At 48.3% G+C, this 26,460-nt stretch overlaps 12 protein-coding genes across 12 annotated transcripts; 6 read left to right on the top strand and 6 right to left on the bottom strand.

Annotated features, from left to right (window-relative positions):
* Positions 1-640: 640 nt before the first annotated feature.
* On the bottom strand, positions 641-2,605 carry RhiXN_00110 (RNA recognition motif protein; the record flags this gene model as incomplete). Its single annotated transcript, XM_043319929.1, has 9 exons — positions 641-772; positions 831-936; positions 989-1,060; positions 1,113-1,200; positions 1,263-1,600; positions 1,653-1,787; positions 1,839-2,039; positions 2,100-2,507; positions 2,568-2,605. The coding sequence occupies 9 exons, from the start codon at positions 2,603-2,605 to the stop codon at positions 641-643; spliced, it is 1,518 nt and encodes a 505-aa protein (XP_043178941.1).
* Positions 2,606-2,797: 192 nt separating this feature from the next.
* RhiXN_00111 (sorting nexin lst-4) lies at positions 2,798-5,292 on the top strand (the record flags this gene model as incomplete). Its single annotated transcript, XM_043319930.1, has 11 exons — positions 2,798-2,988; positions 3,040-3,154; positions 3,208-3,522; positions 3,586-3,969; positions 4,028-4,232; positions 4,320-4,439; positions 4,498-4,574; positions 4,621-4,689; positions 4,738-4,800; positions 4,938-5,071; positions 5,148-5,292. 11 exons carry the CDS (start codon positions 2,798-2,800, stop codon positions 5,290-5,292), a joined length of 1,818 nt encoding a protein of 605 aa, XP_043178942.1.
* A 1,849-nt stretch (positions 5,293-7,141) lies between these two features.
* On the top strand, positions 7,142-7,842 carry RhiXN_00112 (carbohydrate esterase family 10 protein; the record flags this gene model as incomplete). Its single annotated transcript, XM_043319931.1, has 4 exons — positions 7,142-7,365; positions 7,407-7,417; positions 7,476-7,638; positions 7,692-7,842. 4 exons carry the CDS (start codon positions 7,142-7,144, stop codon positions 7,840-7,842), a joined length of 549 nt encoding a protein of 182 aa, XP_043178943.1.
* A 2,010-nt stretch (positions 7,843-9,852) lies between these two features.
* Positions 9,853-11,203, top strand: RhiXN_00113 (Retrotransposon-derived protein PEG10; the record flags this gene model as incomplete). Its single annotated transcript, XM_043319932.1, has 3 exons — positions 9,853-9,966; positions 10,125-10,218; positions 10,275-11,203. 3 exons carry the CDS (start codon positions 9,853-9,855, stop codon positions 11,201-11,203), a joined length of 1,137 nt encoding a protein of 378 aa, XP_043178944.1.
* A 241-nt stretch (positions 11,204-11,444) lies between these two features.
* Positions 11,445-13,407, top strand: RhiXN_00114 (Retrotransposable element Tf2 protein; the record flags this gene model as incomplete). The annotated part of the gene is made up of 2 exons (XM_043319933.1): positions 11,445-11,964; positions 12,215-13,407. The coding sequence occupies 2 exons, from the start codon at positions 11,445-11,447 to the stop codon at positions 13,405-13,407; spliced, it is 1,713 nt and encodes a 570-aa protein (XP_043178945.1).
* A 511-nt stretch (positions 13,408-13,918) lies between these two features.
* RhiXN_00115 (Retrotransposable element Tf2 protein) lies at positions 13,919-14,508 on the bottom strand (the record flags this gene model as incomplete). The annotated part of the gene is made up of 2 exons (XM_043319934.1): positions 13,919-14,291; positions 14,330-14,508. 2 exons carry the CDS (start codon positions 14,506-14,508, stop codon positions 13,919-13,921), a joined length of 552 nt encoding a protein of 183 aa, XP_043178946.1.
* Positions 14,509-14,533: 25 nt separating this feature from the next.
* Positions 14,534-15,046, bottom strand: RhiXN_00116 (Retrotransposable element Tf2 protein; the record flags this gene model as incomplete). Its single annotated transcript, XM_043319935.1, has 1 exon — positions 14,534-15,046. The coding sequence occupies one exon, from the start codon at positions 15,044-15,046 to the stop codon at positions 14,534-14,536; it is 513 nt and encodes a 170-aa protein (XP_043178947.1).
* Positions 15,047-15,173: 127 nt separating this feature from the next.
* RhiXN_00117 (Retrotransposable element Tf2 protein) lies at positions 15,174-16,933 on the bottom strand (the record flags this gene model as incomplete). Its single annotated transcript, XM_043319936.1, has 5 exons — positions 15,174-15,385; positions 15,435-15,963; positions 16,019-16,280; positions 16,352-16,670; positions 16,696-16,933. 5 exons carry the CDS (start codon positions 16,931-16,933, stop codon positions 15,174-15,176), a joined length of 1,560 nt encoding a protein of 519 aa, XP_043178948.1.
* Positions 16,934-17,318: 385 nt separating this feature from the next.
* Positions 17,319-18,512, bottom strand: RhiXN_00118 (Retrotransposon-derived protein PEG10; the record flags this gene model as incomplete). The annotated part of the gene is made up of 2 exons (XM_043319937.1): positions 17,319-18,000; positions 18,040-18,512. 2 exons carry the CDS (start codon positions 18,510-18,512, stop codon positions 17,319-17,321), a joined length of 1,155 nt encoding a protein of 384 aa, XP_043178949.1.
* A 1,166-nt stretch (positions 18,513-19,678) lies between these two features.
* Positions 19,679-20,968, top strand: RhiXN_00119 (Retrotransposable element Tf2 protein; the record flags this gene model as incomplete). The annotated part of the gene is made up of 1 exon (XM_043319938.1): positions 19,679-20,968. One exon carries the CDS (start codon positions 19,679-19,681, stop codon positions 20,966-20,968), a length of 1,290 nt encoding a protein of 429 aa, XP_043178950.1.
* Positions 20,969-22,353: 1,385 nt separating this feature from the next.
* On the bottom strand, positions 22,354-24,616 carry RhiXN_00120 (Retrotransposable element Tf2 protein; the record flags this gene model as incomplete). Its single annotated transcript, XM_043319939.1, has 4 exons — positions 22,354-23,194; positions 23,266-23,352; positions 23,400-24,418; positions 24,470-24,616. 4 exons carry the CDS (start codon positions 24,614-24,616, stop codon positions 22,354-22,356), a joined length of 2,094 nt encoding a protein of 697 aa, XP_043178951.1.
* Positions 24,617-26,063: 1,447 nt separating this feature from the next.
* On the top strand, positions 26,064-26,405 carry RhiXN_00121 (Retrovirus-related Pol polyprotein from transposon TNT 1-94; the record flags this gene model as incomplete). The annotated part of the gene is made up of 1 exon (XM_043319940.1): positions 26,064-26,405. One exon carries the CDS (start codon positions 26,064-26,066, stop codon positions 26,403-26,405), a length of 342 nt encoding a protein of 113 aa, XP_043178952.1.
* Between the last annotated feature and the right edge of the window lie 55 nt (positions 26,406-26,460).

Here is a 26,460-nt window from a genome sequence, read left to right on the forward strand (position 1 = left end):
AAGATATAAACGTTGATCCATTACGTCGTTTTGGGCACCTACTGTATTGCCAAGGGTGGACGGAAAACGGTAGGGGGGTCCAGGAGAGATATCAGCTCGATCCAGCCCCTATCTTTAGCCTCGAGCTAAATTTGCCCCGAGGCGCAGGGGTACATAATTCGTCGGACAACAAAAAGAACTGCGCTTTGTTCGACCTGAAAACATACATGCTTCAGACTCGACGAGCCTAAACTCTTGTACTTGCCGAATCTAAATACTACCCCTGAGACAGAAAAAGAAAGTACGCTCGTCGGACCTAAAGAAATCAGACCCAACAGGGACCTAGAACACAAAATTAAGACAGTCAACAGAAAGAAAAGAGATAAAGGCCAAGACGATCGGTCATTGCTTTCGATTGGATCTACATAAGGGAAAGTGTAATATGAACTAGTAAAATACGGCAGTTTGTTAGCAGACGCTTGGTCGAGACAGAGTACAAACACATTTTTTTCATTTTTATTTTTTATTTTTCGCCATGGGTGCACCGCCATTAGTAAAAAAGGCCCGAAAGTGCAACCTGCCAAAAAAAACAAAAACGAGTAAAAACGATCCTCCTCTTCTGAAACGTCTCTCGACTCTACTCTTGTTTTTGTTGATGAAACTAGTGGGCCTGCATGATGGCGTCCGGAATAGGGCTCGCAGTGACTTGTTTTCCGCCAAACCACCGGCCGTTGAGTCCCTTGATCGCCTTTTCTGCCGATTCGACCGACTCGAATTTGATGTAGATTTCACCCTGTTGGAATCGGGTCAGTCTAACTTGGTGAAGGAGAAAGTACTTGAAAAAGACAAACCTCGGACTCTTTTTCGACCTTGAGATCCAAGACTTTACCGTATTTTTCCTCACATTCTCCACGGACGTCGTCGGCAAGGTCTTTGTCCCAGTCGCGCTCGGTTTCCCTGTGTATTCGTGTCAGTACACGATTATCAATAGGTCAAGAGGTGGGCTTACTCGTCAGGATCGAACATGTTGCGAAGGAGTACGCAACGGGAAGAAAGTGTCTGTGGAATATTGGATTTCATCCTGTCGCCAGATGGTTAGTTGAAATCAAGCAAAAATAAAGAGTCAAACGCACAGCATAGTGTTATTCTTTGAAGGCTGCTCCGTGCGGGCAAGTTTCTGCATAAGCTGGTGTCGGGAGGTGCTATTATTCAAAACTCCACCTGTCAAGCTTCCGAGTCAGTATTGTGATAAGAAAACGATAAAAAGGGGTGTTCGATCTCACCGGTATCTTCCAAAGAATCCTGCGGGGCAGTCGAGATCCTCACAGTGCCTTGTCCCTTGTCGTGCACCGTGTTCACTCTCAACTGCCTCCCGGCAAGCTCGAAGCCTTCCATCTGCTCCAACGCCATCCTTGCATCCTCGGGGCGTTTGTACTGGATGAAGCAGTACCCTTTTGATTTGCCTGTCGCGGGATCACGATGAAGGTCGACAAAGTCGAGTTCGCCGAATGGTTCAAAGACTTGACGGATGTCGGATTCGGTGAGGTTGAAGTGTAGAGAACCGACGTAGAGTTGCATCGATCCCGCGTGTGGGTGGGAGACACCTGGTGGGAGGTGTAAACTACAAACACAGGTTAGTTGAATGAATGAAAAAAGAGAGGGTAGAGACGAACCTGCTTGAAGGTCCGATCTTGTTACGCTCAGACTCTGTAAGTTGGATCATGATTGGTAATCCCATGACTATCGTACCCGACAAGGCGATAGCCTTATTGACAAGATCGATGTTCTTGAACTCGACGTACCCGATTCTGCCAAATTCCTGATTAGATACGAGTTGGGTATAGTGACCGAGGACTTACCCCTTGGAGCGACGAGACAATCGGTCAGTCACAATGCGGGCATCACGAACAGCGCCTTCGCCGAGCTTGTCTTCAAAGAAATAGCCTAAATCGCGAGCGGTGAGCCTCGCAGCCAACTGAGACACAAACACCGAGCGCGCTTCTGAATCTTCATCATTGATTTCCTCAATCACCGGGTCGTCGTATATAGGCGATGCGCGTCTGTTCATCCACCGAAAAAATCAACAAAAAAATTTGACAAGAAAAACAGAGTAAACTTACTCTTTTGGAGCGGGTTCCTCCTGTTTGCGACTATGATCCGAGCGCCTAGCCGAGTCTCTTGAGCTCGCACGGCCAACAGTCTCGGCACCAGTGGACCCTTCTCGCATACGCTTTGCACGGACATCGTCTACGTCGCGGTCGTCGTCTCGCTTGCGGCGCCTGTCGTCTCTGCCGTCCCGGTCTCGGCGCCTATCCCGATCTCTCTCGCGGTCCCTGTCTCGATCCCGGTCGTCCCTGTACCTGTCGCGGTCCCGATCCCTGCGGTCCCGGCTGCGGCTACGGCGTCGAGCAGGGCTGTGTCGGCGTCTGTGGTTGTCCCTATCCCTGTCCCTCTCTCGTTCACGTTCTCGATCATAGCGTGAGCCACGGTCCCGGCTCGAACGTCGAGCTCGTGGAGAGCTAGCCGACCTAAATAAATCAACAAAAAAATTAATCTCAGTCCTTGACTCCGATAAACCGTGAGCTCACGATTTCTGGTCCTGTTCAGGATAAGGCGAATGAGACATGTTGTGTGTCACCGAAAACACTGGTGGTTGTCAAAACTGAACCTCGACCGCCCACGTAAGCATCACCAAACCAACACCCCCGTTGCTTCGAATCAGTAGTGTAATGTAACCCTTTGTCATCTGTTGTCTCTGTGCCCCTATTCAGGCAATCTCTCTCGATCTCCATGTCCAAGATGCGAGTTGAACTCGACGATGACTGCTCACGCTCATGACTTGCGCACGCCCTTGCCTGACTTTGATGCTGGTCTCAACTCGTCCACCGCTTGGAAGAAACATTTGAGCATCAGTGATGCGCCCCAGCCGCCTAGCCCTGTGTCTGAGGAGAAGCCACTGTTCGCGAGGGCAGTTAGGGATGTGTTGGGAAATGAGGATAACCGAGAATTGTTAGCTTGAAACCGTGATATGAATATTTTAGATGCACTAACTGGAAGTAGAGGCCTCAAGGCAGGCGAGACTATCGAGATTCTTAATCCCCGTATTGGCGACGAGTGGGCACTTGCCAAGAAGCCCGACGGAGATATGGGACTTATCCCTCACGGGTGCTATGTGGTATACTATCTCTTACTTTCTGCCGGTCTCTTATCGATTTCGATTCTGCACAGACGATCCATGACTTTACAGGCACATCTCCCTCGCCCACTTCACCTACCTTTCCCCCTTCAGGTAGCATAGACGGACCTATACGAATGCAATCGACCGGTGAAAGCATCATTACTTCCTCCCTCTACACCCTTCGCCAGAGTGTACTCGGAGGCAAAAGCCTAAACAGGTTCTCTCATTTCGTCGTGACGGGCGCAGAGGAGTGGATCATAAACGGCTATGACCCACCCGTGGCAACAAGTCGGTCACACGAAAGGTTTAGAACTGATGTCACCGTGGACGAGACGGACGAAGAAGTAGGGAGACACTACGTCGAGGTAAATCCCCCCACCAAATCCAGGAAAACAGATAAATATGATGATACTGAGGGTTGCACACAGGCAAACATGTCCTGGCGAGAGAAAACACCCGCATTCAACGTCCTTGTCCACTCTCCCGAGAAGCATTCATCCGTAACGGGAGCATACACGCTTTACTCTGTCACATCCATCTTTCCCCCTTCCTCCCCCGAAATGGAACCGACAAGGATAACAGTCCACCGCCGGTTCTCGCATTTCAACTTTTTACATACTGCCCTTTCTAGGTCGTTGCCCGGAATCGTACTGCCACCTTTACCAGCAAAGCAATACGCGGGAAGATTCCAAGGAGAATTCGTCGAAGCGAGGAGAGGCGATTTGGAAAAGTGGCTGCAACGAATCGTGAGGCATCCGGTGGTGAGGTATACAGAGGTTGTGGTGTTCTTCTTGGGTTGCGAGAGTGACTTGGTAAGTGTTTTCCCCCTACTTTTTTCTTGCTTTCGACGACTAAAGACGAGGATGCAAGGAATGGAAACGTCTTCTTCCGACGTACCTCTCTACTCTCCCCGCAGGGCCAGCGTTCTATGCATCGGTATTTCATCCTGATTTTAACCTTGATGTAGAGGACTGTTCAGCTACCATCGGCCGGTTCGAGCATCATGTTAGAGTGTTTGATGAGCGAATAGGAACGTTGAGAGGAGTGATGGGCGGATTCAGAGAAGCTCGGAATGGTATGTTCTTTCACCCTCGTTGCGAAATTGCAGAAGATACTGAGTGCAGGAAAGTTGTGGCTTGTGCTCATCGGGATTTAAGTCTAGGATTCTTGGGAGTCGTGAGCGAAGGCCCAAAACACGATCATGAGCATGAAACAGAAGAAAAGGAAAAGGAAAAATACTTGAATGACGAGGGTGTTTGGTGTTGGAGAGATGGATGTGAAGGTGTGTCCCCCCGTCAACCTGAAATAACTGGATTAAATTATTTTACGCGAATTCAAAGACTGTTTGCATACCACAAAAGCAGTGCAGAAAATGGCCGAGTGTATGCAGGGTGTGGCGAATTTACATGAGGATAGTGTGAGTTGGGAACCCATGTTCTTGGTAATTTACTGATTTATTATAGGCCAAACGGACGACATTGGCGATTCATGATATGGTAAAAGATATGAGCCATCCAAGTATGATGTATGGGGTACGTGTTCCCCTCTTTCAACAAACAACCAACTCACAAAAATGACAGCCCCTCATAGACACGCATAAGCAAGCCCTAGCGAGATACCGGGACTCGGAATCAATCGAGGCTGTAACTACATTTCTTCCTCTGTGCATATAACCACCCAAACACATGTTCTTGCGTGCAGACGCCCCACCACGATACGTCTTCCAGATGCGAAACAGTCCTTCACACTACTCGCAGAATTTGAAACCTATCATACACAGCGCGCAGAAGATCTCACGCGTGTCGCGACGGAGTATTTGGACGAGGAAATCGCGCTGTATGAGCAGGTTTTGGCCCGACTTAGAGCTGCTAGAGCGGGGTTTGAGCAAAAGGATGCAGCTGGGCGAGGTGTTTCGTACGTTGTTTTTTCCCCTCTGGAATGAACGAAGCCATTGAAGGTATTGCTAAGGATATACGAAAAACATCGGTAGACCTGTTCTTCCCACTCCAGTCCCGCAGCCAACGGCGCACGTGTATGATCCGGCGCCTGTGCGTCCTGTTTCGACCGCGGTGAACATGTTGATTGATGGGATTGGAGCAAGTGGGGACAAAACTGGGTTGAAGTTTTGGTCGTGAGATTGGGTGAGGGGAAGTGAGATGGAAAATCTGTCGGAGTTGTGTGAGGAAGTACTGGACATTCAAATAATGGGGTGGATTCTTCCCTACGTGTATATTCGTATAGTTCGATTTTTTGGTTTGATTGTTTCAAGTAGCGCTGTATCCATGATCACATATCCTTTTTAGTGCTATCTATTGCTTGGAAGAGGTTTTTGATGCCGAAATAGGGTTCTTACGCGCTGTGTTGTCTATATTTACTACTCTACGTTGGAGAGGTCTAAGGACCGCGAGAACGTCCCGATAGCTATGGACGGCAATGAAGAAACCCAGACAAGACCCTGGGACTACATATCTAGGCGCTGGCACAGCCCCTTACTACAGCGTCCTAGCCGAGAATGCTCATACATTCAACGACTAACCCAAAAAACTATTCCCTGGATACAAATACGCTAGCTACCCCCTTTTAATAGCTTGAAACTCTCTTCTGTCATATTCGTTCAGTAAATATATGGATGAGAGGTAATCCATACCATGCCCATGAATTCTCTACGGGGGCCCCAAAAACCCAGGAGCGCTCTGGAGTGCTCCGGTTTCGGGAACCTCCTCGTTGGGATCCGACGAATCCGGATTGCTCGCGAGGACTTGAGAGTACTCCACGAGCCCTTCCGAGCGTCATAACAAACGCTCCGGAATGCTCGCTGACAATAGCGAGTCCCGGAGCGCTCCCGAGATTTTCGGGGCCCCGTAGAGTTGATAGCTCCAAGCCCCAGCTACACACCAGTGTTGCAGGTGTTGAAGGTTTTTTCTGCTTTATTATGTCAAGGATTTACAATAAATCGGCTCAAATCCCCCTGGGTAACATTGGACGTATGCGCAGGGGTAGATAGCATACAATTGTGTTGTTTGATTGACGATCTAAACATATAACGCTATACCTAATTTTTTTTCTTGGAACGAACGATGAATCCCATTTATTCTCTCGTTTGTGTCCCGTGTTTCAGTTCGGGGTCTTCATATGGCACATGATCAATCTCCACATGGCCAGCTGGAATTACTGTCCAGAGCACGATAAGCCCTGAGACCGTCCAAACTAGCCTGTAAGACGCTTTGGATTCAACTAGAAGAAGTCAATTGAAGGCAAACTACTCACATGGACTGCAAGACTCGGACACCGTGCTAGAGGAATGGTAAAACTGATATCAGCGATGCGAGATTTCGATGAAGCTGGGACGAGTTTACCTTTCGCACCAAGGCACCAGTCATAAATGGGAATACAGCAGAACCGGCCTGACCGAAGCTGATGATTGGACGCTTTAGCCATGCATGTGCTTTTTGAAAATAATAATAATAATCAGCCTTTTAAACTCACGATGCTATCTAACTGATGCTTCCCATCAATATCCTTTATTCCTATCAGTTTTCTTTTCTTCGCTCTTAGATAAGTGGGGTACATTAGTATACGTAGCCAATTGCCGAGCCTCCCTCTTTCGTACGTACTATTTACCGCAGCAGCAGAGAAAAATCCGACATAATTAGATACGAAGAGCATTGAGACAATCGTGAGATTTAGTCCACAAGGCGCTTATATAGTGGGCAACAAAGGCCCAGCGGTCGCGTCACTCCATCCCGCCTGATAAGTTATATAGTAATTAAGAGAAATAATGCCAAATTCGTATCTGCCCACAATGAACAAACATGAGCAACAAGCCATGGTTGACATCCACTCCTTTTTCGCGCTCATAGTACATGTTCATATAGGTATTGGCGAACAAGCAAAGCGGGCTCTTCAATCCCATTGTTAGGAAACCTTGACAAAACAGCCTGATTAGGGCTTGGAGAAGATGATAGTGCATTAGGCGGTAGAGTAATGGTCGAAGTGATCAATCAACCCGCGATTCATAAACTTCCCTGGGACCCCGTATGCAGGTTTAGGCCAGCTGGTCCTGGTGAACTAGAACCATGCAAGGTCAGGTCGGTGCAGGATCTAGTTATCCCTGGTATTCCTCCTGTCAAAGTGCGTGTCTTCAATCCACCTGGGGAACAGCCCGAAGGCGGATGGCCGGTACTGGTGTATTGTCACGGAGGGGTTGGGTACTGGGGAGTATCAATTCAGAAAATTCATTTTGCACAAGGGCGTGCCTTAGTGAGTAAAACAGTCTCATTTATCTTTCGAATTTTTAATGTGGTAAATTTGGTGTTAGCGGCAGAATGTCTTGTAGTTTCGGTTGACTATCGACTTGCACCGGAGCATATATTTCCTGCGGCAGTTGACGACTCTTGGGCTGCGATGGAATGGGTTTACGAACGTGGACCACCTGAATCAGGTATCAACCGCTCGAAAATTGCCGTTGGAGGGTCATCTGCGTAAGTTTAAATAGTCCCATGCGGCGCGTTCACAAGTCTGAGACTCTCTCTAGCGGCAGTAATCTTAGTGCTGTAATGGCCCAGCGAGCGGCCCGGCGCTCTCCTCCTATCCCGATCATATACCAGGTGCTAATTGTACCGGCAACCAACAATACCGTGCAACAGGACGGCTCGTCTCAGCTCCCAGCTTACCATGAATCATGAGTAAAATGGAAAAACTACCCTGCTTGTCCCCGAAGAAATGCTCTGGTTCAGAAACCATTATTTTCCGGACAAATTGAAATGGGCCCACGTGGAAGCTTCACCTCTACTACAAAAGACACGGGGATTTGAAGTAGGCTACCAGACGCGTGGATAGGTGTTGCAGAGTTGGATATTTTAAGGTCCGAGGGGGAGGCTTATGGGCAGAATGTAAGGTCTCTACTTATCGGATGTATATATGTGACTCGGTCGGCGACGGCGTCGCCTAAATGACAAGTCGTAACACACACTCGATATTGATGTTAAGAGTAAAGACAGGGGAGAGTGGGTCGAAGTCCCGGGACCTTATAAGGTGCCCGGGTCGATACATGCGTAAACAGAAGAAACCAAATGAACGTATATAGTTAGTAATCAGCCTGAACAGAGCACCGGGTACAAGTGTAACATAAAGAGAGGTAACGGTGTATTGTAAGGGTAACGCATACACCAGAGCTAGACCTACAGTGATTGCGTAACCCTTACACAGAAATTGAAGGAGGCAAGGAAGAATGTTGAGCTTATTGTATACCAAGGTGAAGTGATGATTTTCCCAAACCAATAGATTGAGTTATTAAGGGTTTGATTGTAGGGGCACCTCATTCAATTTTATGGTAGACAAGGTGGGTAGTTGGGAGCAACTATTCAAACTCTTTGCGTTTATCTTCTTGCATTCAGGCTGTTAAAATTAGTTTCCAACTGGGGGAAGATGCTGCTCAAGCGCTCTATAGGCCACTACTGCCCCTAGTTCTATAAACAATTTGACCATTGCAAAACTCACAAGAATAAGCTGTTTATAGAGTAGCACATAAATATATGGGTTTTATGGTGCTCAAAAAATATTAAAATTGCAAAAGGAATTCAAGATTTGCCTTTGGTTCATGTGTGCTTGGCCAACCAGTCACCAACTCAAAACCAAGACCTTCACCCTGTGTTGTAGACACAATCAATACCAGGGAATTTATTCCCATTTTCTTGGATTTAAACAAAGGCAATTGGACAACATTTTCAGTCACGTGATCTCGGCGCTTATATCATACGCTAAAGCGCCAAGCCATGTCCCCATCTGCGCTTACTCAGCACACATAGCCACCTCCACCTATGACGTCATCATGACACGTCAGTGACACGTATGCATGAGTAAGACCAACTGCGGAGTGGGGTTCTTATTGGATTAGATATTGCATATAGTGTATTTGTAATTAGCTCATCCATAGAATATATAAGGAGGCCAATCAACCATGGTAACACCCAGGTTGATCACCTCTTGTTGTATCCTTATACTGTACAAGGGCCTTACTGTTGTAAATTGGGGGAAAAGAGGTTGAGACTCTGGTGCTGAGCAGAGTCTGTGTGGAAGATTTCCCAATTTCCAAGCTAAGTAAGAAGTAGCTTCTTTAGGGTTCTCTGTCTAGTTATCTGAATACAATCAACTACAGATATATCTTTTCTCAGTGTAAAGTGTCTTAGTAAGTATTTCTGTAAGAGCAAGAGTACTGGCTCAGGTCCCTTTGGCAGAGATAGTTATGTAAGTTTCACTCCTAGTTGCAGGAACTAACTGGTTGGTCCCTGTACTAGCACAAGGGAAATCAGGTGATTGGACTTGCCTTTTGCTGTTAATAATCAACCAGCGTTGGTCCCACCTAGTACCAAATTGCTACAAGGCAGACGGATTCTAATTGTCTGCATACCACTGGTCACTGCACCCTTTGTCAGCAGAACTAGTCAGCAGATCCACCTGCTTGCAGAAAACCCGTTCCACATCATGCCCGCACACGGCAGTTGATTGGTCAATAGGGGCTGTCCAACACTAGGCAGTTGATGCAAGTTCTTAGCGCTAGTACAATAAGCAACCCATAAAGTCCTGACCAAGGCACCATCCACCCTATCTTGCCCACCATTACCTCCCGTACCCCCTCTTGCGCTCCTTCCTGCGCCTCCAGCGCACCGCTTCCCATCAAGGCCGCTCATTTCCTCATGAAATGGCAACCTGTTCCTGGCTCTGCTTGTCCTGCGTCCCCTCTTGATCAAGGAGAGTTGGGACCCACTCTTCCGGCAACTGCCGTTGAGTCAACAAGCCTTGAACCCAAGGTCTACAGGAAGTCTCCCTCAACAAGCAATTTCCCTCATCTTGGGATTGCAAAACCAAGTCCTCCGGCTTGAGCGGAACTTGAGGAAACCAAGGAAGCAGCCAGGAAGCCCAAGACTGATGGGAGCATTGATCAAGCCCTCACTTGCATTGAGGCTAGGGGTGGAGCCCCCCATACACCAGAAGACCGGAAGCCCCCAGCAGTCAAGGCCACGCCCAGGCCCTACCCAAAACCAACCCTCTTCCAGCGCCTAGTGCGCCCCTCATTGCCTGGGCCAACCCCATCAAAGCTCCCCCTGCCTTTGCACAGCCAACCCCCGTCCAGGTCCCCCCGCAGGCTATACTCCCCCTCCACCTTTGCCTATCAGACTCCGTTCCCCCCAAGTCCCTCAACCAATGGCTCCTGTAGCCACATATCAAACCCCGGTCAAGGTGGATCACCCTGATGCCTATACCAGGAAAATAGGGAACAAAGCCCGCCAGTGGCTCACACAAATGCTGGCATGGGTACGCCTGAATCAATGGATGTTCCCCACAGATCAGGAGGTTCTGTTGCTCCTCCTGATGAACATGAAGGACATAGCAGGGGCCTGGGCTCACCCCCACCTCAATCAACTTGGGTCCCACAGGGCCCTAATTCAAACAGTTGACAACTTCAGGGCAGAGTTTTTGGCTGCATTTGGGAACCCAGATGCTACGCAAGCCGCTGAGCAGCAAATCTCACACCTCACTCAGACAGGCACCTGTGCTGAGTATATCACAAAGTTTAGGACCATTGCTATGGACCTAGACTGGAACAATGCAGCCCTCCACAGGCAATTTGCACAAGGCCTCCACTGGGAGGTCAGCCAACTCATTGCTACCTGTGAGCAGCGCCCTACTACCCTCCTTGAGCTGCAGAATGCAGCTCTGGTCATCAATATTGCCCTCTGCAAAGAGTGTGCCAGCCACCTGCCAAAGGGTAATAAGTCTGGAACCTCTAGCACCACCCCTAATAGGGGGGCAAGTACTGGCCAACAGGTCACCAGACCAGGACACCTATCCAGCAATCCCAACTTTGTAACCAAGGAGGAGCGGAACCACCGCAGGGCTGAAGGCCTTTGCATCAAATGCAGAAAGACAGGCCACAAGTTTGCGGAATGCCGCACCAGCTGGAAGGCCACGCCTAAAGAGGAAGGCATCAAAAAGGAAACCGCCAAGATTGGCAAAGAGTCTGGACCCAAATTGGGAAAAGACTAAGGGTACCTGCTGCCGCGCACAAGGACCCTAAGGACTCTGGTTTGGGACTGGAAATTTGTAATATATGAATAGTCACAATAGAAACTCCCCACTTTTTACAATCTCCATCCAACCAGAGAAACAAGCGGATCAAATAGAAGTCCTGATAGACTCAGGCACCACATCATCCTTCCTTCACCCCTGCACAGCAGAACTACTCTGCCTCCTGCTTATAGACCTACCTAATCCCCAAACCGTTACTATGCTCAATGGGTTGAGCCCCCAGGCTGGCAAGATTTGGAAGAAGGCTAATCTAACCTTCTCCCTTGATGGCAAATATATGACTGAGACATTCCTAATTTGCAATATGGGGTCTCACGCTGCTATCTTGGGATTGAAATGGCTAGATGCCCATAACCTGGGAATTGATTGGAATACATGCACCCTAACCTTCCCCCATACACCTCTGGAACACATAGCCATTGCTGAAGAGGAGGAGGCCAACAAGAACCCTCTTGAAGGAGTACCCCTGGAATACCATCAGTACGCCAAGGTATTTGGGGAGGAAGAATTTAACAAGCTCCCTCCACACCAGCATTATGACATTGGTATTGAGCTCACTGAAGAAGGACCCCTCAACTCTCCCCTCTATAGCATGACGGATGCTGAATCCGCTACACTAAAGGATTGGCTTAGGGACAAGTTAAAGGCAGGGAAAATACAGCCTAGCAAGTCCTCCATCAGTTCCCCAGTAATGTTTGTTCCCAAAAAGGATGGCTCCTGTTGCTTGGTTGTTGACTATTGTTGCCTTATGTCCTGGACACGGTCACATGACCAGTACAAGTGGTTGCATGCTGGCCCAAGCCCAAATTTGGGGGGTAGCAGGTGTAATCATGGGTTGTCAGCAGAGGAATAATAGGGCTCTATGGCTTAGTGGTCAAGCTGGTTCAATTCCGGCTAGTTCTATTTTCCTCTGTTTATGACACCTTAACAACTGGACAAAAAAGAACGTTTACCCATTACCCTGCCCAGACAACCTTATGGCCCAGCTCCGTGGTGCTAAGGTCTTTACTAAACTGGATCTACAATGGGGTTACAATAATGTCCAAGTCAAGGAAGGAGACAAATGGAAGACGGCCTTTTGTACCAAATATGGTCTCTACAAGTCTCTTGTTATGACCTTTGGACTGACCAACGCCCCTGCCGCCTTCCAACACTTCATGAACAAACTGTTCAAGGACCTATTGGATGTATGCGTCATCATTTACCTTGATGACATCTTAATCTACTCAAAGGATGACGCATCTCATACACAACATGTTCACAAAGTCCTACGGTGTCTGATGGATAACCAGCTATTCTGCAAAGCATCAAAATGCATGTTCCACGTCACATCCGTAGAGTACCTGGGGATTATTGTATTGGATAAAGGTTTCAGCCTAGACAAGCTCAAGATCCAGGCAGTCCAAGAATGGCCAATGCCCACCAAAGTTAAGGAAGTACAATCCTTCCTTGGGTTTGCCAACTTCCTCCGCCAATTTGTTGCCAACTTCAGTCACATGGCTAGACCATTACACAACCTGGTAAAAAAGGATGCAACATGGAAATGGGAAGAAAGGGAAGAAGAAGCCTTCCAAGGGCTGAAACAGGCCATCACCAACGCCCCTGTACTTTGTCATGCCAACCCCACTAAGCCTTACTTCCTCAAAACAGATGCATTGGGAGCCGCCTTAGGTTCCATACTAAGCCAACGTCAGGATGATGGATGCCTACACCCTCTAGGTTTCTTATCAGAATCCTTCAAGGGTGCCAAGCAAAACTACAACACCCACAATAAGGAACTCCTGGCCATCATCCGGTCATTTGAATATTGGCATATCTTCTTGGAAGGAACCTTACATCCCATCACTGTATTTACCAATCACCGTAATCTGGAATATTGGAAGGAATCCTGGACCTTCAGCCGCCGCCATGCACAATGGCACCTTCTGCTTGCTGGGTACAACTTCCAGATTGTGTACAGACCAGGAAAACAGTCCAGCAAACCAGATGCTCTATCATGCCAATTGGATCACGCCAATGTCCCTCCTGAACCCCACGTAGCCATAGTCACGCCTGAGAAGGAACTCCAGCGCCAGATTGAGGCCAGCCTGGACCAAGACAAATTGTTGTGCACCACTGTGAGGTGGGCACACGCTAGTGGGATTGGGCGCTTAAGGCCGTAATACTACTAACAACACTAATCTGACTAACTAATAAAGGCTATACTACTGCCGCTTAAGGCAGACTTCTACTGCTAATTGATGACGAAGGGGCCGGAGGCCTGGGAGGAGTGGTGAGTGCAGGTAAGGGGGCGACTACTGAACTACTGGGGGCCGGCTACTTAGCTGGCTGGGGTTCCTCCTCAATGAGATGAGACAAGGTAAAATTGACTTGGTGTTTCCAAGCAATTTCCCTGCTGTATATATAGACAATGCACACTATCTACATGGTCTGTGCGCGTGAGAGAAGAAGTATGGAAGTCAAATGAGAAGCGTGCTGCGGACTGCGCAGAAGCGTGGATTTCTCCTAAGCGCCCTTGGCACGGCATCTCGGCGCGGCATCTCGGCATAATAAGCGCCGAGATCACGTGATCAAAAAACATAAGATATCAAGTCCGTAAAAAATACTAAAAATAACAGAAAATTCGTCCGATTCTGATGGTATATGTAAGGAGGTTATAACATTGCCCCCCCCTTAAAGGCTCTTGGCGGAGTCACAAGCCTTTTTCAGTCGCGACTTGTTGAAGCGTTGGATCTCCTCCTGACTATGTTTGAGTAGCTCCTCTGGTTCCCATGAGTTATCTTTGGGTCCATATCCTTTCCATTTGATTAAGTAAAACCATTTACCCCGTTGTCTTTTGGAGTCAATGATCTGTTCTACCTTGTATTCCTCTTCTCCCTCTATTGTTTCAGGGGGAGGTTGTTCTGGGAATGGCTGGCTTGGGTTTTCGTGGACTTTGGACAATAGCCCTACGTAGAATACGTTGTGGATCTTCAGGGTCTCCGGTAATTTTAGACAATAAGCGTGGCTGGAGATCTTTTCTAGGATTTCAAATGGTCCTAACCTCCTTGGGTCTAGTTTATTGGAGTTGGTTTGTAGTTCCACATTCTTCCGTCCAGCCAGACTTTTTCGCCAATAGAGTACTCCGGTGTGGTTCCTTTCAATCCTGCCATTTTTTCTTTTGTCATTTGTAGAGCGGATTCTGCCTCTTTCCATTCCTGGGCCAGGGTATCAGCCACGTGGTCGGCTTCTGGTATGTTTGTCGGCACGTTGGATGGGCTCATCACGGGGTTTCTTCTGTAGACTAACTCAAAGGGGTTTTCCGGTGGCGGAATGTCTAGCGTTGTTGTAGGCATATTCCGCTAATGGTAGCCATGTAGCCCAGTCCGAGTGGTCCGCTGTGACGTAAGATCTGAGGTAGAACTCAATGAATTGATTCACCCTTTCCGTTTGTCCATCTGATTCTGGATGGTAGGCCGAGGAGAAAGCGGGTTTGATCCCGAGGCGTTGGTAGAGGGCTCTCAGGAATTTCCCAGTGAAGGTGGTTCCGCGGTCCGAGACTGTCTTGATTGGCAATCCATGAAGCTTCCAGACATGCGTGACAAACAGGTCTGCCAGACCCTTAGCTGTGACTTTCTTCGTGGTAGGGATGAAGTGTCCAAATTTGGAAAAGGAGTCAATGACTACCAAGATTGCGTCGTACCCATTTGACTTTGGGAATCCTGTGATGAAGTCATACGAGATGGTGTGGAAGGGAAATGGTGGGACTTCTAGGGTTTCAGGGCAATTGCCGGTGCGTGGGCTCTTTGATTTGCTTGGCATATTGGACAGCATTCAACCCATTCTTTTGCTGAGGACTTCATGCCAGGCCACCAGTAGGACCTACTGATCAGTTCGAGTGTCCTTTGTTGTCCTGGGTGGCCCGCTAGTGGGGAATTGTGGAATTCTCTTAGCAGTTTTCTTTAAGGGGTTCTGAGTCCGGTACCACTAGTTTCCCGCGATACCATAGGAGGTCCTCTTCCCAGTCATAATCCCGATAGGCTTTCCGAATAGAGGGAGGTGCGTTATCTGCGTCCTCTGTTAGGAACTGGATGATGGGTTCCAGGGAGGGGTCTTCCCTTATCCTGTTCCGGATTTCCGTGACGATCTCAAGTTCTGCCTCTGATGTATTGGCAAAAACCTCTGACGGTAGCATGACTTCTGGTTCTACTGGGGTCTATGTAGTCTGACCTTCTGGAAAGGGCGTCGGGTTTTCCTGATTGTTTCCCTGGGCGATAGTGTATTTCAAAGTTGAAATTGCTCAGGAAAATCCGCCAGCGTGCGTGCCTTCTGTTGAACGTCCGTGCCTGCATCCAGTATTCCAAGTTCCTATGATCCGTGAAGACTTGTATTGGCTTTTCTGTTGCCTCCAGGAAGATTCTCCATTCCTCCAAGGCCTTGATGATTGCCAGGAGTTCCTTGTCGTGGGTGTCATAGTTTGCTTCTGCCCCTGAGAACGACTTGGACATATAGGCAATAGGGTGTAATTGATTGTCTGGTCCTCTTTGGCTTAATATGGCGCCCATAGCTACTCCCGATGCATCTGTTTCCAAGTAATAGGGTAGGTTTGGGTTGGAGTGGATGAGGACCGGTGACTGGGTGACAAGGAGTTTCAGTTCCTGGAATGCTTCTTCCTCTAGGTTACCCCATGACCAGGGGGTTCCTTTTTGGTGAGGTTGTGGAGGGGACGTGCAACCAAGCTGAAATTGGGAATGAACCGTCTAAGATAGTTGACAAATCCTAGAAAGCCTGAACCTGTTTGATCGTTTTGGGAGTGGGCCAGGAAGTGACGGCCTCAATCTTCTTTTGGTCCATTGAGAACCCAGCTGGGGAGATGACGATACCAAGATAATCTACTGTCGTGACATGGAAGTGGCACTTGGAGAGTTTGCAGAATAACTGGTTCTTCATGAGCCGTGATAAGACCTCCCTGACATGGGTTGGGTGGTCTTCAGGTTTCTCTGAGAAGATTAGTATATCATCCAGGTATATAACCACAGTGACATCAATGAGGTCCCTAAATAAGTCGTTCATAAAATGTTGGAATGCTGCGGGGCATTGGTGAGGCCAAAGGGCATTACTAGATACTCAAATAACCCATATTTGGTCCTGAAGGCTGTTTTCCATTCATCTCCCTCTTTGATCCGGACATTGTTATACCCCCATCGTAGATCCAGCTTGGTAAACATCTTGGCGTGCCTTAATTTAGCCATTAGGTCATCTTGCCTTGGGAGGGGGTAGACGTTTTTGTGGGTTACGTCGTTCAGCTTCCTATAATCAACTACCAGACAAAGGGATCCATCGGCCTTTTTTACGAACATAACCGGGGCGCCTGCTGAGGAAGTACTAGGGCGGATCTTCCCCGTGGCTAACTCTTCGTCGATGTGTTGTTTGAGCGCCTTGGACTCTGCATCAGTCATGCCATATAGGACCAGGGGACAGTTTGGTATCCGGAATGAGGTCGATTGAGATATTGTACTCCCTATGTGGGGGGAGGACCTTAAACTCCTCTTTGCCAAATACTCTAGCAAACTCGTGATATTGAGAGGGGAGGTCTGCTAAAGGGTCCGGATCTGCTTCTTCTTCTGAGGCAATCTGTACTTGTTCCGGGAACGTGATAAGACCCTGTTGCCAGTCTATGAGTGGGGATTCTGCAGTGAGCCATGTCATGCCTAGTATAGCCGGGGTGTTGCCAATGGGGCAAACAAGGAAGGGAATGGAGTGGTTATGGCCATTGGCCGAGACCGCAGGTGAACCTGGTGCCAAATGCGACCAGTCTGTGAAATAGTACCATCTAACATTCTCACTACTCGTGGATTTTCAAGTAGGGTTTTTGGGATTTTTAATTTTTCCACTATACTTGGGGAAATAAAGTTGGAGGTTGCTCCGGAATCTATAAGGGTTTTCAGGGTTCTGCCAAGTATTTGTTCATGTGTAAATCAATATAGAGGAGTGGTTTTTTATTGAATCTAAAGAAGCCACAGATACAAATTCGATACAAGATACATCAGATACGTTTATTTTTGGCTCAAGGTTTTGGCAGCTTTCCTTGGCCCTACTCTTTTCCCGACTCGTCCTCTGCAACCTTGGCCACTTCTTTGATGGTTGCCTTCCAGCCGTTGGGACACTGTTTAATCCCGTGCCCCTTTTGGCCGCACTTGACGCAGAGGCCAGACGCGCGGCGGCGGTCCTGTTCCTCTGGAGTGACATAATTGGGGTCCTTGGATAGGCGGACCCGGGTAGTGGTGGTGGAGGTAGAGGTGGTTGTGGCGACCGGAGCCTTGGCGGGAGCCTTCTTGGGACGGTTTTCCTCGTTCTCCCGGCGAGTGTTGTCAATCTTGACTGAGGCGGCGAATATGGCCTCCAGGTCATCGTCGGGAATGTTGTCCTTGGTGGACAGGAGTTCTTTCACCTTCCAGTGAAGACCGCGTGTAAACTGGGCAATGTACGCCTCAGTGTTCCAGTCAAGTTCCGCCATGAGATTGCGGAATTCTGTGACGTACTCAGACGTGGTGGTGGTCTGAGTCAACGCAGCAATCTTCCTGGCGGCCGCCCTCTTCGCATCTGGATCGGCAAAGGCTTCTTTAAACTTGGCCGTTAAGGCCGGGATGGTGGTTGGGGGATTTCCCTCGCCCTTGATGATGGTTCCGATGATGGGGAGGGCCCAGTCGGCGGCCTTATCTGTCATGTGGTATAAAATCCATACCACCATCTGTTCCTCCTCATCAAACTGATCCCTGTGGAGGGCAACCCAAAGGAGCATTCAATCGAGCCACTGTGTGGCCTTCCTTCCCCTGGTATCTCCCTTGTAAGGGTCTGGTAACTCCATTTTGGGTCGTTTCACTGAGGACCCGGAATCGAAGGGGGTGAGGGAACTGAGGGAGTGTTTAGGCATTCCCATAGGCTCCTTTTTGGGGGCTCTTCTTGGCTCCTCTTCTTCCTTGGAGTCAAAGCCTGTGCCTCTTGAAGGGCGGAAGGGGGCCTTGAGTCCAGGCCTAACCGTTCCTGGAGTGTGCGCTTCTCCCCCTGTATGAGTGGGGGGAGTGATAGGCCCAGTCGATGGGCCAGGCTTGGCTTGAGCTCCGCCCTGGTCCTTGTCTCCAACGAGGTTGTTGGTCTCTTTGCATATGGCTTTGAGCTCAGAGAGCTGTTGGCCTTGAGTGTGGATTTGGGCCTGCAAGGACCCAACTTGGCTGGTGAGGGTTTGGATAGCCTCGAGGAGAGAGGCAAGGGTCGGCTCCGGTTCCATTCCGGGCAGGTGTTGCGGAGGGGGTGATGGGCCGCAAGAGGGTGGTTGGGAGCAGGCTGCCACGGAACGTTGACTGGAGCGGCTGGTAGGACGGGAGTAGGGGTGAGGGACGCCAGAGCGTGTGGATGGAATAATGGATACGGCGTGGGGAAGGTAGGTGCCTGATACAGGACTTATGAGCGGTTTTTACACAGTATGTATACGCTAAACCCTTGCGTCAAATACCTAGCGTTGGACAATCCCTACAACAAATCAACAGATCTGGCAATCGTGATATGAGCGGGTTTTTTGCAAGCGGGTACTTCAGCTGACTAGGGTCGCTAACTGCAGAGTTCCGGCGAAACTCGTGGTATGCGGGGGATTAGAACTCGTCTGCCTTGTAGCAATTTGGTACTACGTGGGGGTGGGGGATTTTTGATTATTATATCCCGCAAAGTAGCCCCGATCACGTGATTTCCCTCGTGCTAGTACAGGGAGTCTTCTCCTTGTTGATCAAGCCTACAAGCAAGTCAATTTTACAATGTCGTGCACCACTGTGAGGTGGGCACACGCTAGTGGGATCGGGCGCTTAAGGCCGTAATACTACTAACAACACTAATCTGACTAACTAATAAAGGCTATACTACTGCCGCTTAAGGCGGACTTCTACTGCTAATTGATGACAAAGGGGCCGGAGGCCTGGGAGGAGTGGTGAGTGCAGGTAAGGGGGCGACTACTGAACTACTGGGGGCCGGCTACTTAGCTGGCTGGGGTTCCTCCTCAATGAGATGAGACAAGGTAAAATTGACTTGGTGTTTCCAAGCAATTTCCCTGCTGTATATATAGACAATGCACACTATCTACATGGTCTGTGCGCGTGAGAGAAAGAAGTATGGAAGTCAAATGAGAAGCGTGCTGCGGACTGCGCAGAAGCGTGGATTTCTCCTAAGCGCCCTTGGCACGGCATCTCGGCGCGGCATCTCGGCATAATAAGCGCCGAGATCACGTGATCAAAAAACATAAGATATCAAGTCCGTAAAAAATACTAAAAATAACAGAAAATTCGTCCGATTCTGATGGTATATGTAAGGAGGTTATAACACAAATCCTTGGAAGAGATATTACAATTCCTCCAAAACAAGTCAAAGGCACCCCTGTCCATCAAACAGGCATTCAAAGATTACAAAATGGAGGCAGGTTTACTGTTTTATCAAGGAAGAATTGTAGTCCCAGACGTTGGAACATTACAAACAGACCTATTACAATTCTTCCATGACAGCCCCTTAGCCGGACACCCAGGCAGGCAACGCACACTAGAACTGATCTCAAGGAATTACTACTGGCCAGGCATCTGTGCCAACACATACTGGCATGTGGATTCCTGCAAAACTTGCCAACAGATTAGAAAACCCAAGTATGCGTCCATCCCTCCTCAGCCCCTGGAACTGCCTACATGCCCCTGGCAACACGTATCTTATGATATGATTGTAGACCTGCCCAAAGATGGAAGTAGTGACTCTATCCTGGTCATAGTAGACAGTTTCACCAAATACGTCATCCTGGTGGAATGTTCCAAGAAACTAAAGGCCCCAGAACTGGCAGACTTATTCTTACATCACATATGGAAACGCTATGGCATGCCTGAGAAAACAGTCTTGGACCAAGGAAGAGTCTTCAATAACAAATTCCTGAAGGCACTGTACCAATGCCTAGGAATAGACCCTCACTTCTCCTTGGTGTATCATCCACAGAGCAACGGGCAAACAGAACACGTGAACCCTACAATTGAGCACTACCTATGGGCTTACTCAGGGGTCAACCAAAAGGACTGGGTCAAATGGCTACCAATGGCAGAATTTGCCTACAACAACGCAGTTCATAGTGCTACAGGCAAATCACCTTTCAAGGCACTATATGGATGGGAACCAGCACTCACCCCTAGCAGCATTCCTACCAACATACCAGAGGCAGACAAATTGGCAGCACAAATGGAAGCTCAATGGCGGGAAATAGCAGCAGCGCTCCGGCAATCAAAGATCCACATGACAGCTGGAGAAACAGGAGAACCAATTAACTTTGAGATTGGAGAAGAGGCCTGGCTAGACGCCAAGAATGTGAAGCTGAAGACCCTGAGTCCTAAGCTTGCAGAACAACGCCTGGGCCCCTTTGAGATAACAGAAAAAATCTCCAACCGTGCATACTGCCTGAAACTCCTGCCATCAATGAGGATCCACAATGTCTTCTACATAGGATTACTGTCCAAGGTTGAATGGGACAAGAAGCGCACCTTTGAAAACTGCCCTCCACCTGTCACTGTGGATGGAGAAGAAGAATACAAGGTAGAAGGAATCACCAATGCAGAGGAGCAAAATGGGAAATGGTTCTTCCGGGTCAAATGGAAGGGCTACAGCCCCAAGGAAAACATGTGGGAACCCCAAGAAAATCTAAAAAACACCAAAAATTTTTTAGAAAAGTAAGAAAAAGAAATGAAAAAGAAGGCGCTTGGCGCTGCCAAGGCCCTTAGAGGGGGGGCAGTGTTGTAGACACAATTGATACCACGGAATTTATTCCAATTTTCTCAAATTTAAACAAAGACAAATGGACAACATTTCTAATCACGTGACTTTGGCGCTTATATCATATGCTAAGCGCCAAGCCACGTCCCCATCTGTGCTCACTCATCACATGTAGCCACCTTCACCTATGATGTCATCATGACATGTCAGTGACACGTATGCATGAGTAAGGCCAACTGCAGAGTGGGGTTCTTATTGGATCACATATTTGATATACTGTATTTGTAATTAGTTGATACCTAGAATATATAAGGAGGCCACCAACCATGGTAACACCCAGGTTGATTACCTCTTGTCACATCACTTCACTGTACAAGGGCCTTATAGCCCAGTAACTACTCAGTCACACGCCTTAAGCGTTGTTCTTGTTGTACTTACGTAGCTTGCCACCGCCTTATAGCGCGTGGTCATTGTAGTTAGATAGTTTGTTGTTGTAGGTAGCACTTCCACTGCCTTACGCGGCTTCTACTTAGTTCTATATGGCCACAAGCGCCTGCTGCCTTGACGCCCCTTAAGGACATCCAGGACACATAGTAAACAAACAACAGATCCTAATATTTGCCCCAAGGCAGTATTTACCTGTGTGGGTCCTTAGATGTCCCAAGGCTAAGTGTTTCACCCTTGGAGTAAACAGTCCCAAAGGTAGGATACTGCTGCATTGGGTTCTTACAGTAAATGGGGCATAACTCTGCCAAATGTTGTCTGTTTTGGGATTTTGACCCAGCGTTCTGGAGCGCACAAACAGGCGCACCTAAGCGCAAGCAATTTGGCAGTGTGGGATGCCTGGGTGATGGAGAAAAGGCGCATTTAGTGCGTTGGCGCTTAAGGGCTGATTAAGCGCTGGAGCACTTGCCTATGCAACAGGGGGGACCCTGAATATTTCTGTGTGTAGCCACAAGATAGAATCTTGAATAATAAATACTACAAACAAGAGAAATATTACTTGTTACTGTTTATCTACTCAGCTGAACTTATGTATATTTAAATGAGTGAGAAAACAGCATATATGCAAAAGGCATTGCATATTGAGGGTATTCCTGAGGTTTATAGGTTTTGTAAAGGTCACTATTGGATAGAGGGACCTTGAAAGCCTTAGTTCGCATCTTTATCTCATTTGTTTACTGTAAGATTACTAGTGTAATTAATAAAATAAGTACAGATTAATGGAGAAATGTCATATCCATAACAGCGCCAGGAGCATTTGTCAGGCCAAAGGTCATGACCAGGGATTTGTAAAGGCCGTACTTGGTCTGGAAGGCTGTTTTCCATTTGTCACCTGCTTTGACTCAGACATTGTTGTATCCCCACCGTAGATCTAGCTTAGTAAAGATCTTAGCACCATGGAGCTGGGCCATGAGGTCATCAGGGTGGGGTAACAGGTACATGTTTTTCTTGGTCCAATTATTCAGGTGTTGGTAGTCTACAACCAATTGGCAGGAGCCATCCTTTTTTGGGACAAACATAACAGGCAAGCTAATAGGGGATTTACTGGGGCGTATTTTGCCAGCCTTAAGTTTGTCCCTGAGCCAATCCTTGAGTGTGGCGGATTTGGCATCAGTCATACTGTACAGGGGCAAATTAAGTGGGCCTTCTTCCATTAGTTTGATTGCAATGTTGTAATGCCTGTGTGGAGGGAGCTTGTTGAATTCTTCTTCTCCAAATACCTTGGCATATTGATGGTATTCAGAGGGTACTCCTTCAAGGGGGTTTTGATCAGCTTCTTCCTCCTCAGCAATGGCTACATGTTCTGGTGGTGCATGGGGAAAGGTCAGGGTGCAGGAATTCCAATCTATATCTGGATTGTGGGCATCTAGCCATTTCAAACCTAGGATGGCCAAGTGGTTTCCGGTGTTACAGATGAGGAATGTTTCCGTCATCTTTTTGCCATCAAAGGTGAAGGTTAGCAACACCTTCTTCCAGATTTTGCCAGCCTGGGGGCTTGACCCATCAAGCATAGTGATGGTCCATGGTGTGGGGAGGTCAATGAGTGGAAGGCAGAGTGATTCCACAGTACACAGGTGTAGGAACAAGGAGGTGGCGCCTGAGTCTATCAGGACTTCTAAAGGTTCCACTTGTTTCTCTGGTGTGATTGAAATTGTGAAAAGGGGAGAGATTCTATTTGAGCTACTAGATATATTACAGATTTCAACACAGCCAGAGTCCTTGGGGTCCTTGCACGCGGCAGCAGGTACCCTTACTCTTTTCCCAATTGGTACTCAGAGTCTTTGCCAATTTTGGCGGTTTCCTTGGCTTTCCCCTTGTCCTCCTTAGGGGTAGCCTTCCATCTGGTCTGGCATTCAGCAAACTTGTGCCCTGGTTTGCTGCATTTCACACAGAGGCCTTCTGTGCAACGGCAATTGCGTTCTTCCTCCAAGATGTAGTTGGGATCAGAGGAGAGGGGGCCGGTTTTGGTGGCCTGCTGGCCAGTACTTGCCCCCAGTTGGGGGTTGTAGTGGATTTGCTAGACTTACTACCCTGTGGCGGGTGGCTAGTGCATTCCTCACAGAGGGTGTTGTCAATAATGAGGGCTGCGTCTTGCAGTTCCCTCAGGGTTTGGGGTTGTCTCTCCCTCATGGCAATTTGCCTATGGGCTTCCCAATGTAAGCTGCATGCAAATTGGCTGCAGAGAGCGGCATTGTTCCAGTTGAGTTCCATTTGCAGTGTGCGGAACTTGGTGATATATTTGGCACAGGTGCCAGTCTGTGTGAGGGAAGTGATTTTCTGCTCCACTGCCCTGGTTGCGTCTGGGTTGCCAAAGGCAGCCAGGAACTCAACTTTGAACTCATCCACAGTTTGGATGAGCGCGCAGTGGGACCCTAACTGGTCCAGGTGGGGGTGAGCCCATGCTCTGCCGGCCTCTGTCATATTCTTGAGGAGGAAGGAAAGGACCTCCAGGTCCATTGGGAATTGCCTTTGGTTAAGGCAAACCCAGGCCAACATGCATGTCAGCCATTGTTTGGCCTCCAAGCCAATTTTGCCTTTGAAGGCATTGGGGTGATCTACTTTCATGGTAGAGGGGGCTGGAGGCAGCGCTGGAGTGACTTGGGGCGCTGGTGGAGGTCCCTGGGCAGCTGGAGCTGGTCCCAAAGGGAAGGAGGAGGAAGGATATGGGTTAAATAAGGTGAGGGGGTTGCGCCTTGGGGCCCCTGTGGAGAGGATGGGGGCTGGAGCCCCAAGGAAGGGTTGAGCCTTGCCAATAGGCTTGGCTTTAGGCGCGGCCTGGGGAGTTTCCTTGACTGCAGGGGGTTTTTGATCTTCTGGGGTGTGGGGACCCTGGGGGAGCTGGAGCTGGGCAAGCCCATCCTTGACAACATCAACTGCTTGGGAGATGTTTTCAACATTGGTGCAAACCTCTCAATTAATTTTGTTTTGTTCCAAGAGGGTCCGCTCAATGCGGTTGACTTGGGACTGAAGTCCCCAAAGGAGGCAGATGACCCGCTCAAGGGAGACTTTGCCAAGCTCAGGGGAGGCTGGTGGAAATTTGGGTCCCAGCTGTCCTTGATCAACAGGGGAGCAAGCTTGAGAGGGCGGCCTGGAGCAGGTTGCCATTGGATGTGTGGGGTACAAGCATCCAGTGTGGGCGGTTGCTCAGGAGGAAGATTGAGGGGGGTGCAGGAGGTAATGGTGGATGATGAGGGGGGAACTAGTAGGTGCCTTTGTCAGGACTTATGAGTGCTTTATTGTATGTATATGCTAAACCCTTGCCTCAACCGGCCTAGCATTGAACAGTTCTCACCCTGATGAACTGCTGTGGACGGGCATGATACAGGGCAGTGCTTCTGCAAGCAGGTGGATTGGCTGTCTAGGGTCACTAACAAAAGGTGCGGCAACCAGTGGTATGCAGACAATTAGAACCTGTCTGCCTTATAGCAATTCAGTACTGAGTGGGGACAACGCTGGTTTGATTATTGACAGCAAAAGGCAATCCTAATCACTTGATTTCCCTTGTGCTAGTACAGGGGGCCTTCTCATTGTTGAGCTGAGTGGGTGTGCTTGTGGGCACGGTTTGCAACCAACTTAAGGTCAATTACCTAGTGTCCTAGACATCCTTAAGGGGCATCAAGGAGGCAGGTGCTTATGGCCGTATAGAACTATGTAAAAAGTTGCTTAAGGCAATGGGGAAGCTACCTACAACAACAACCAACTATACTATGGCAGCCAAGCCTATAAGGGCAATGGCAAGCTAACTAAGTACAATGGAGAAGCCTCTTAAGGCAGTGTGGACAATGTAAGCTAAGTGGTTACCAGGCAGTAAGGCCCTTGTACAAAGTGGGATGCAACAAGAGGTAATTGACCTGGGTATTACCATGGTCAGTTGTCCTCCTTATATATTCTTCAGATGGGTTATTTACAAATACACTATATGATATACTTAATCCAATAAGAACCCTGCTCTGCAGTTGGCCTTACTCATGCATACATGTCACTTGATGTGTCATGATGACGTCATAGGTGGAGGTGGCTATGTGTGCTGATTAAGCGCAGATGGGGATGTGGCTTGGCACTTAGCATATGATATAAGCGCCAAAGTCACATGGTTGAAAATGTTGTCCGTTTAACTTTGTTTAAATCCAAGAAAATGGGAATAAATTCCGTGGTATTGATTGTGTCTACAACACTCCCTGTCTGGTCAGTTTAATCCTAGCATAAGGAACAAACAAACTAACCTAGCTCTAGAAATCTCCAATATATTCACCGGCTCCAGCAATGCCAACAGCTCCAACAGCAAGATCAACTACTCATACCATCTCCCCACCAACAACACCTCCACCTTACTCTCCGCACCTTCCATCCTGTCCAAGTACACCTATGCATTGGAGACACCAACAACACCCAAATCAACCTTGACTATCAACAATAGACTGGTCAAGAGATTCAGCCATCTCAGGCTATCAGGTGCAACTCCAACCAAGCCAGATTCCCCTTGGCGTTGACCAGGGATCTGGAACAACCCTGGTCCCTTGCAGCCATTACCACGGCGGCCAACAACCCAACCATGGAGGAGGCCCTTGCAGGACCACAGGCACTCAAATGGTGGAAGGCAATGCAGAATGAGGTCAATACCTTTGACAAACTAGACACAACCAAACTCACTGAATTACCCTACAAACGCAAGGCAATGGGGAACAAATGGGTTCTCACGCTCAAGCAAGATGAGAATGGTGAACCAGTATGCTATAAAGCACAATTAGTTGTCCAAGGTTTTAGCCAACAGCCAGGTATCAACTTTGATAAGACATTTGCACCTGTTGTACAATTAGATTCCATTTGTACACTTGTATTGCTTGCTAACAACAACAACTGGGATATTGTTATGGATATGAAATTTCTTCAATAATCTGTACTTATTTTATTAATTACACTAGTAATCTTACAGTAAACAAATGTGATAA

The sequence above is a fragment of the Rhizoctonia solani genome, chromosome 4 (assembly GCF_016906535.1).
Source record: "Rhizoctonia solani chromosome 4, complete sequence".
NCBI classification, from domain to species: Eukaryota; Fungi; Basidiomycota; class Agaricomycetes; order Cantharellales; family Ceratobasidiaceae; genus Rhizoctonia; species Rhizoctonia solani.